This window comes from Lupinus angustifolius, chromosome LG05 (assembly GCF_001865875.1).
Source record: "Lupinus angustifolius cultivar Tanjil chromosome LG05, LupAngTanjil_v1.0, whole genome shotgun sequence".
Taxonomy (NCBI): domain Eukaryota; kingdom Viridiplantae; phylum Streptophyta; class Magnoliopsida; order Fabales; family Fabaceae; genus Lupinus; species Lupinus angustifolius.
The window spans coordinates 8,351,833-8,362,684 of NC_032013.1; the positions used below are offsets into that span (position 1 = coordinate 8,351,833).

General features: G+C 31.6%; 1 protein-coding gene across 1 annotated transcript; it reads right to left on the reverse strand.

Annotated features, from left to right (window-relative positions):
* On the reverse strand, positions 3,008 to 6,929 carry LOC109347634 (eukaryotic initiation factor 4A-15). The gene is made up of 5 exons (XM_019587574.1): positions 6,771 to 6,929; positions 5,640 to 5,716; positions 5,375 to 5,481; positions 4,566 to 4,996; positions 3,008 to 3,964 (listed from the first exon to the last, which is right to left on the reverse strand). The coding sequence occupies exons 2-5, from the start codon at positions 5,705 to 5,707 to the stop codon at positions 3,329 to 3,331; spliced, it is 1,242 nt and encodes a 413-aa protein (XP_019443119.1). The 5' UTR covers positions 5,708 to 5,716; positions 6,771 to 6,929; the 3' UTR covers positions 3,008 to 3,328.

Sequence of the window (10,852 nt, forward strand, 5' to 3'; positions counted from 1 at the left end):
GTCAGTTCAATCAATTTTAAAAAAAATGTCAAAACAACATTATTTTAAGAAAAAAGGTCTAGTTCTTTATAATTTATTTATAATTATAGTTGTTATTTATTAGCTTATGTTAGAACAAAAATGATGTTGTGTAATTAAGTTTAAAATATATTTGTATATTTATCTTGCAACTAAAACGTAAAAGATATGTTATTTTATTATTTGGTTATGTTTTCAACTTATTTGTGAAATTTTGTTTTGTTGACTATTTTATAAGATACTTATATAATGACAAATTTATATATCCAGAATAAAAATTTAAATAGTATTATATTCTGAATTTAATAGTTTTTTAATATCAGCAAAGTTAAATAATAACTCATTGACCAACTATATTGACAGTCTATGATTAAGAGTTTAGTAAGACCGTATGAAAATGCAACTATATCAAGGAATTGGTTAATAAAATGTTCGTCCAATATGTTCTTTTCATCCACACGTATTTTAAATGGGTGGTTGGGCATCATTGAACATTACAATAAGAATTTTAATAGGCCAAATATGATAAAAGTAATTTATGTTCTCACCACTCAAGCACAATGTATCATTTTTCCAAAATATGATACTTACCAATTAACTATATGTCTCATTTATGCAAACCAATGTGTTATGTTTTATTTTTTGAATCACACAACGCATCCATGTAATCTCAAGTATTATAACATAAATATTGCAATGTTTCAACAGTGAAATAAAAAATAAGAGACAATATATAATATCTTACAATGTTCTATGTGCTATATTTTTTTTAGTTTTTTTTAATTTAGGGCGGTCCACAAGCTCGCTCTGCCCGTGTCTTATTTAAAAACGGGTATGTTCATATCCGTCCTAATTTTGATATGCATTGTATGGACATGGGCAAGGCAGACGACCCTAAATGTCAATACTAATTGGAACTCATTCACCTCTCATAATGATAATGTAGTTAAAAAAAGAGTATAATATATATATTAACAGTGTAAAGATTTATAGGTCAGTGCACCATTCACTTTTCATTTGAAATACTTTTTTTTAAAAGCAGTGATAATTGTAAATAAATGAGGATAATATAGTAAGTAATAGTGTAAAAATCTCTTGTTAATATATACATCATTTTATCTTAAAAGAATGTGTAACTAACATTATTCATTTATTTCTTCTCTAGATGGTGTGTTTAGTGGGAAACTGGGAATGATCAATGAACTTAAATTTTTCGAGGTTTTTGCTTTCTACTTTGAGAGTGACTTTCATAAGATTCTGAATTGTCTGTACTCAATCAATCCATTATTCATTTATATCAATATGAATAGTAAATGATTATCGATAGTATAAAAAAACTGTTATATATTTAGTACACAAATATTAAATCTTTTTCAAGTGATGAAATATGTTTAGATTAAGTAATGAAATATTTGAATTTGAAATACTTCCCTGTCCTAAATGATGTATAAAGTGTGGAGATACCTTTTTTTTATCTGTTCGCAACATTTTTTTATCTATTTCTCACAAGTCAGTAATTCTTAATGAAAGTTCGATCTAGTGTTTTATATATAAATATATATAGATATGTTATTTAAGGATTGGAATTTTCTCCATTTTCTTCAATCAATGAATAAATAACGAATGAAAATGGGGACTGGGTGAATTTTTTTGGGAGAGGATGAATACTTCGAGGGAATTTTTTTGTTTCTTAGTGTCTTATAATTTGCAACATATTTACAACTTCTGTGATATTAAGTTTGAAACTAACATATATCATATATTGTTATATACGTATTGTTACGTGTGTTACTAATTATGAAATGTAAAGTTATAAATGTAACTATTATATATTTTACTAATTCATATATATGTTACTAATCATGAATTTTATGATTCATAATTTTTCATAATAGTAATAGTAATGTTTATCCTTTTATAGACAAAACAATATCTCTTGTAATACATTTTTAATTTTCAATTCATGAAAGATTTTTTATGAAAAAGTAAATGAAAAAACCGTGGAACCGAACCGAACCATTCAAGAGCGGTTTGGTTCGGTTCTTATAGTTACATTTGCGGTTAATTGAGCGGAACAGAACCATATATTTTTTATCGTTTCAATCACTAAAATGCACCAAAAACCAAATCAAACCGAATTTCTACATCCTAATAGCCCCTTTCAATATTGAAGAAAGTGCTATACAGTATACACCCTGCAAGTTCAACCCATGCGAGTAAAGAAAGGCAAAGAAATCATGATAGATAGATATATACTATACACCCTGCAAGTTCAACCCACCATAACATTCAAACCAGCCCAATTAGTCAAAACGGGTGCATATCTTCTGTGTTATAATATGCAGCATTTCATTGCCATGAATTATTATTGGTCATAAAAAATACTTTATAATTAATTTTTTTTAACTTAAATACAGTTTTTTAACCATTTACAATCTTTGGTACATAGAATGATATAATCATTGGGATAACAGATGTGCTCTAAGCAGGGTTAAGTGGTTTATGGAGTGGACATCTTCCATCCTATAAAAACGTATCACTCTATATGTCATTATTTATGATTGATCAAAAAAATACTTAATCATTAATTTTTAACTTAAATACATTTTTTCAATCAATCACAATACAGTATCATATAGAGTTGACACACTTTGTAATATAAGATATTTGTTCCCCATTATGGACACTTGATAACAGCAAGACCAAGTTGCTACATCCAGTCAAGACTCTAGACCACTAACTCAAGCACTTTCCTATCCTTATAGTATTTTCAAAACTCAGGAGAATATAACTCATCTTAATTCCCAAATACATGGCAATGGCAAACTAATCATTATATCATATTTCTGCAACAAAGGGAGCACCTCTTGTTAAGTTGGAGTAGGCAACGTAGTCTCCAACTTAAGTGTAACTTGCACTTCAGTGGGTAAAATGCAGTAATCTATACTCTATAGCATGAAATAACATAACAGAATGATTGGCATCATATTTAAAACTTGCACTTTAGAGGAGCCTCACTTGTAAGAATGAATTGGTTGTTAACAAATGGATCTAAGTCAAATATATGTCCGACCAGACGGTTTAACGAGTTCCAGCTCTACATAAACACTGCCACACATTAAAACAAAATTTTGAAGTATTTAAATCCAAAGCTAGCAAATGCATTCTGCAACCTTTCTTAAGACACTAGAAGTACAAAACAAATGCACAAAATCTTGATCCCCCAAATTTAAGAGAGGCCCTAGACCGATAAATAAAATGATAACTGCAGACTCCATAGTAAATGCATTCCAATGAAGCAAAAAACAAATTAAAGGAGATCAGCAACATTGGCTGGCAGCTCCTCAATCACCACATTGTAAAACTTTTGGATGTCAACCAGCATCCTGTCATCATCCTTGGTCACGAAGTTAATAGCAACACCCTTTCGCCCAAACCGACCACTTCGACCAATTCGATGAAGATAGTTCTCTGGCTGAGTAGGCAGATCATAGTTAATGACAAGTGAGACTTGCTGGACATCAATACCACGGGCCAAAAGATCTGTGGTGATAAGAACACGGGAAGATCCAGAACGGAATTCCCTCATAATGATATCCCTGGTGTTTTGATCCATATCACCATGGGTGGCTGACACGGTGTGATCACGGCTTCGCATCTTGTCTGTCAGCCAATCGACCTTGCGCCTGGTGTTCACAAAGATAACACTCTGGGTAATTGCCAAAGTCTCATAGAGGTCACAAAGCGTCTCAAGTTTCCAGTCCTCCTTCTCGACATTGACATGAAATTGCTTGATACCCTCCAGAGTAAGCTCGTCACGTTTTACCAGAATCCTCACGGGTTTATTCATGAACTTCCTTGTGATCTCTAGGGCCTCAGGTGGCATGGTGGCAGAGAAAACCCCAACCTGTATCTTTGGTGGTAGCAGCTGAAAAATGTCATAGATCTGGAAGATGGGTAAAAAAGAAAGTAACAAGTCAGAAGGAGAATTTAACGATAAGACAGGCAGATCAAGTTGAAAGTACATATATAACTTTTATCCTATTTCCCTATTGTAGAGTGCATGTAACTGGTAGAGCGTACCACTATGCAAAAAGAATTTTATTAATAGCCAGCAATACTCTGCTATTGAACCTTGGAGAACATAAAAAACTAACACTTAATCATAGAAAAGTTTATTAAAATAAATCCCAAATAGTACAATGAGTACTTATTCTAAAACATATGCAACAAAAGATATAGACAAAAAAGACAAGCAAAGAGACTGAGAAAGTGATAGATCAACGTCACAACCCCCCTCACCCTTTTTCAGCTTCAATTAGTCATTAATGAATTTACATTATCAACAAGCTAACAGATTACATCTTACAACATTAGGTGCAGGATGCAAGGGCCAAAATATATTTTAAACTAACTCAAAGGCCCAGAGATGTTGCATGAAATATATACACTGTTTTACAGATAGTTACGAGCTTAACGGTAGCCACTACATCCCATTATCGAAGTGTGCTAAAAATTGAAATAAAAAAGTAGTGCAGGGAGAGAACCTGATCCTTGAAACCCCGAGAAAGCATCTCATCTGCCTCATCCAACACGAACATTTTAATATGATCAGCACGCAAAGAATTTCTCCGCAGCATATCAAATACACGACCAGGGGTACCAACAACAACATGAACCCCACTTGAAAGAATACGCTGATCTTCACGAACACTGGTCCCACCCACACAAGCATGAACCTTGACGCCAAGATAGTCACCAAGTGCTCGCATAACCTTCTCAATTTGTTGTGCAAGTTCACGAGTGGGAGCGAGAACCAATGCCTGGCATTCAACTAAGCTGTAGTCAAGCTGCTGCAAAACCCCGGAGCAAAATGTAGCAGTTTTTCCAGTTCCAGATTGTGCTTGCTGAATAACATCAAGTCCCTGGCAGAAAGGAACAATGCCCCTTTGTTGAATTGCAGAGGGCTTCTCAAAACCTTTGAAGAAATTACACAGAATTTTGATCAAATTGGTCATGGAAGAACAATCAGTTATCGGTGAAAAGACAAAATAGAGAAGGCAAGTAGTACTGAAGATGACGAGAGCATAATTTCTTTTATCATAAATCAATCTCATATTTGATGTGAATAAAAATTATATAAACCAGACTTCTCAAAAAGGGTGTAAAATTGTTAATCTGGGGCAGAGCTAGGACAAAATAAAAGGGCAACCAATATGAAAATTATGATAATTGAATGAGAAAAGTCCTGCCTTTGTTAGGTGCAACAACATAAAGCCGCACCTGATAGCTAACTGGTTCCATAAAATGACATGCTAAAAGGAATTATAGTACACTCATGTGTTAATGGACATACCATATGCATAAATACCCCTCAGAAGGTTCTCCTGCAATCCCATAGCATCAAAACTATCATGAACTTCATCATAGGAAGTAAAGAAATCTTGCCCATCAGCTGCAAGTCTGCCCACCAACACATCAAATAAAAAAATTATCATATAACTATAAAAAACGGAGGAGCTTATTACACATTTACAGTAATATGATCACTCTAATATGGGCAAAGGAAAAGGAGAACACTGGTGTATATCAACCGTTTTCAGCAAGGATAAAACACTTACAACTCATTCATCTTGGAATCAAATTGACGAGTATCGAATTGTGATCCTTCAGGTGCCACCCCAGCCATGATTGCAAGCTGTAAATAAAAATACCCATCAATCCATTTTGCAATTGAACAAATCAAACTTGATATTGTTATATTGATGATGTCACATAAAAGTTTGTTTCAGACAATTTACATAGATTCAATAATAGTGTATGAAGCTTGCATACCATAAACGGTGCGAAAAGATAATCTAAGACATGTCAAACAACAACTAATTCTGTTGAAGGTGGAGAAGAATTAATCAATAGCATTTGAATGACCAATCCAACTATTCAATGCCATGAAATCCATACAAACTCTCCCCAATCTAATAAAAATACTTCATCACCAAATAGAAACAAAAACTACTAGTACAAAAAGGAACAAAACAAATCATCACAAATACATCACATGCATTTGTTAGGGTTTAAAATTCAAAAGAAAAACCAAAGTTGGTTGATCAGAGATGGAAGGAACTTGCTTCCCCTAAAGGCGAAGTTCCACGTTCATATCTTGTGAATGAAAAAAAAGTTAGTGAGTTTTGGCCTAAAAAAAGTTAGTGAGTTTTGGCCTCTTAAACGGGCACAACTCAAATCAATCATGAATGCAAATATCAAGGGTAGCAAACAAAGAAAAAACAGGAATTTAAATCACTTCGGACTTGGTGAATATAACAATAAAAATATGGAATGAACATATAGTTTTTGTCCAAAATCATCTTGGTTCTATTTTCAAACTTTTTATTTACTCATCCAAAACAAAACAAGTATTCCAAGGTATCATTTAGCCACTATAAATAAATAAATCTAATACACACTAAAAAACGATTAGTAATAAACACTACGACATAAAATCCAATAGAAGAACTAAGTGTAAAAGAAAAGATCCAATAGAACAATACAATAGTTCAAAAAAATAAAACTTTTCGCACGGTACAAATAAAGCAGACAATTCCCACACAAAAAATCGATCCACGAAACAAGAGACATAACAAAATTGAAAAGAGATAAAATTAAAAAAAAAATTAAAAAATAAAAAACATAATGGGATTGAGTCATATATGGAAAATTGAGATAAGAAAAGAGGAGTGAGGGGAGAGTGAAACCTTTGAGAATGAGAGAGACGAATTGATTAGGGTTTGGTTAGAGAGAGTGATGAAATTGAGAGGGTTGCGTTGGAAAGAAGAAGAAGAAGAAGATGAGACGACAACGTATAAAGGAGAGAGAAGGCGGTGTCTGATTGAGATAATGAAAGCAAATAAGTGAGTGACACACGTTTAAGTCTTTCACGTTTCCTTTATAGGCTGTTTTCATGCGACAACAAAAGGATGTTTCTGATTTTGATTGGATTAGATTAGGTTGGATTGATTTTAGATTAAACTTATAATCTTATCATATTTATATCCATATTTAAATAACATTATTTGAGAAAAAAGTATACATATGATAATTTTTATACTATTATTATGTTATCTATTTATCAAATTTTATTATAACTGATTATTAAAATAAGTAATATAAATCAATATTTGGTAAAGTACCAACTATATATATTACACTTATTTTTAGATTGTCAAAAAATTTAAATAATGTTATTTATACTGAGGTTTAATTATTTGGGCGATTCTTTAATCAATTAATTAATAATATATGTATATATAAATAAAAAAATAAAAAAAAAATAAGTTTTATGATAGAGAAGTCTAGTTACGTATTACTCTCCTGTTAATTCTATAATTTTTGAATTAAAACATAAAATATATGAAAATATTTAATTTTTGAATAATATTAACAATAAAAAATTTCAAATGAATAAAAATTTAGGAACATGATGGACGTTTAGGAATTGTCTAAGGGTGTCAAATGAATGGATTTGGAAGTGAATAGATGAATGAAAAGTTATTCATCAATCTATATAAATTCATTTAAATTATGTACCAAAAAATTCATCTAAACTATATTTTAAGTTATTTAATTCATTCATATTCAAACTTAATAGATGAATTTCAATCCATCTATGACTTCATTTTCATGGATTTGAATGAATGAATATTCAATGCATTTGATTTTTTATTAGAACTAAAAAATATTATTAAAGAAAATTGTTATTTTAAAAACTATTATCTCAACAAAACATTTTTTAAAATTTCATTTTAGAAAAACACTTTTAAAATCATTCAAAAATCATTTTTTTAAATGTGATTTTTTTTAAAAGTGTTGGTTTCAAAAAAGTGATATTTGAACTTTAAAAAAAATTGCAATATTCTATAAGTATGTGACGTTTACGGTTCTGTGTGTAAAGTTTTTAAAAAATGTAATATTTATATACTATCAGTGTAAAAATTAATACATAATTATCATATCATCTATCACTCATTTTGATTACTTTTTGAAGAGTCAACGATGATTAAATATAAATGATGGATAATACAATTATAGTGTATAAAACTCATATATTATGAATGTATGCATTTTATTCTCATACTTATATATGTTATGTACTTTAAGAATAAAATTTTGATATTAATTACATACACATATCCTACAATTTATGTTAATTTAACAAAATATTAAAAATGAGAGTGAAAAAGTCATAGATGAATTTACTTAAATTTAGTTTTTCTTAAATATTAAATGAAATTAAAAAAAACAAGAACATCATTTTTTGAATTTTTATTTTTTGGATGGATTTGGTATCCATCCAAATAGATATATTCATCGATATCCATTGATATAATGAATGAATTTGAATTAACACTACACATTTGATATATCCTTTTAAATTCATTAGTTATAATGAATGAATTTAGATGATTTATTTGGGATGAATTGTGAATAATTTTGTCATCTTTAGAGTTGTCGATAATTTAGAATAGAGCTTATTAGAATAAAAAATAAATAATTTAAATTAAGGATAACTATTAGTTAAATAAGGGTATCGTTATCAAATATATAAGAAAATAGAAAAAATAAAAGCATGGCTTTGTTTACTAACCCTCTATAATTTAGATATCACCAAATAACAGATGCAATCAAATAATTAACAATATTTGAAAATCAAGGGGTGAGGAAAGAAACAGAAATATTCAGAAGTTGTTCATCAGGAAAATCATCTCTGATAGACATCATACCAACAACTCCCACAATCTTGCTCAAGTGACCAACCACCAAAATTTATGCTACACTCCTATCACGGATCTCCAAATCAAACTCTTGGAGCAAAAACATTCATCTAATCAACCTTGGTTTATAACCAAACAAATAAGATCTAAATTTATCTAGAGCAAATACAATAGCTAAAAGCTCCTTTTCAGCTGTGGTGTAATTTGCTTGTGTAGAATCTAAAGTCTTGGAAGCATAATAAATTACCCTAGGCAGTTTGTCTACTTTCTGAACAATGACAGCCCCAATGCATAATTAGAAGCATCACACATCAACTCAAAATGGACTATCCAATCAGGTGCCTGGATAATAGGAGTGGTGGCTAAGGCTCTCTTGAGGCAATCAAATACCTCCCTACATCTCTCATCAAAATCAAACGCCACCTCCTTTTGTAATAGGTTGGATAGTGGAAGAGCCTTCTTGCTAAAATCTTTAATGAAACTGGATAAAAACCTGCATGACCAAGAAAAGAACGAACCTCTCGAATGCAAGAGGGGTAAGGCAATTGTGAAATAACATCTATCTTGGTAGGATCTACTATAATTCCCTTTTTAAGATCATCTGCCCCAAAACTATGACATGCTCTACCATGAAATGAGATTTTTCATAATTTAGAACAATGTTAGTTTCAACGCATTTATGTAAAACTCTGTCCAGACTATCCAAACATGCATCAAATGAAGATCCATAAATAGTGAAATCATTCATAAACACATCTATGCAATTCCCTAAAAAGTCACTAAAAATGCTCACCATATACCGATAGAATATACCAAGAGCGTAGCATAGGCCAAAGGGCATCCTCCTATAGGCAGAAGTACCAAATAGCAGGTGAATATGGTCTTCTCCTAATCCTCGGGAGCAATATGAATATGGAAGTACCCAGAAAAACCATCAAGAAAATTGTAGTGAGATTTACCTGCTAAGCGCTCAAGTCTGATCAATAAATGGCAAAGGAAAGTGATCTTTTCTTGTTGCTTGATTTAGCCTCCTATAATCAATGTAGACTCTCCAACTATTCTTCACTCTAGTCGGAATCAGCTCACCCCTCTCATTTCTTACCACTGTAATTCCTATCTTCTTTGGAACCACCTGAATTGGGCACACCCATTGACTATCATAAATGGGATATATAATCCCAACTTGTAGAAGTTTGGTGACCTCTTTTTTCACAACATCAAGGATCACTGGATTGAGTCTCTTTGTGGTTGCCTCACTGGTTTAGCTTCATCCTCCAATAGTACCTTGTACATGCACATGAATGGGCTAATACCAGGAATGTCAACTAAGGTCCAACCAATGGCCTTTTTGTGCTTCTTCAGCACTTGTAGTAACTTCTCTTGATCGATATCAAGGGAGGTGAAAAAAATGACATGGAGCTTTTCATTATCCTCTAAGTAAGCATACTTGTGGTTATCAGGTAAAGGTTTAAGCTCCAACACAAGTGCTTGCAAAATAGATAGGACCAAACTAGAAGACATAGATTCTATAGCATGCACCTGATCAAGTAAATCAAATTGTTGTATGATGTCTGTAGCAATTGGGTTAGTGCAATTTGACTCTACAATATTTAGATGAATAAAAATATGCAGAAACTCATCAATACAAGAATTACACATTTCAGAATCAGTGCATGTATGACTAGTGTATGAGTCTATCAATGACATAGAATTAAAATCATTAAGAAAATCAGAGATATACTCATTAGTTAACTCATCAAGCAAATCAATATGAAACACAAAATGGTTCTCGGAAGGATGCTTCATAACATAAAAAATATTCAATCAGACCACAATATAACCAAACTCCATAGAAAGTGTTCCAACATGGACATCTATCTTAGTCTGGGCTGTTCTAAAAAATTGCCGCCCCAAAATAATGAGAACTGTGTTACAGGAGGATCTCTCTTCCATATCGAGAATGTAAAAATCAGTAGACAAAATAAGTTCACCAACCCGAACCAAAACATCATCTATCATACCAGTAGGATAGGCAGTACTTCTGTTTACTAATTGAGTCACTACCC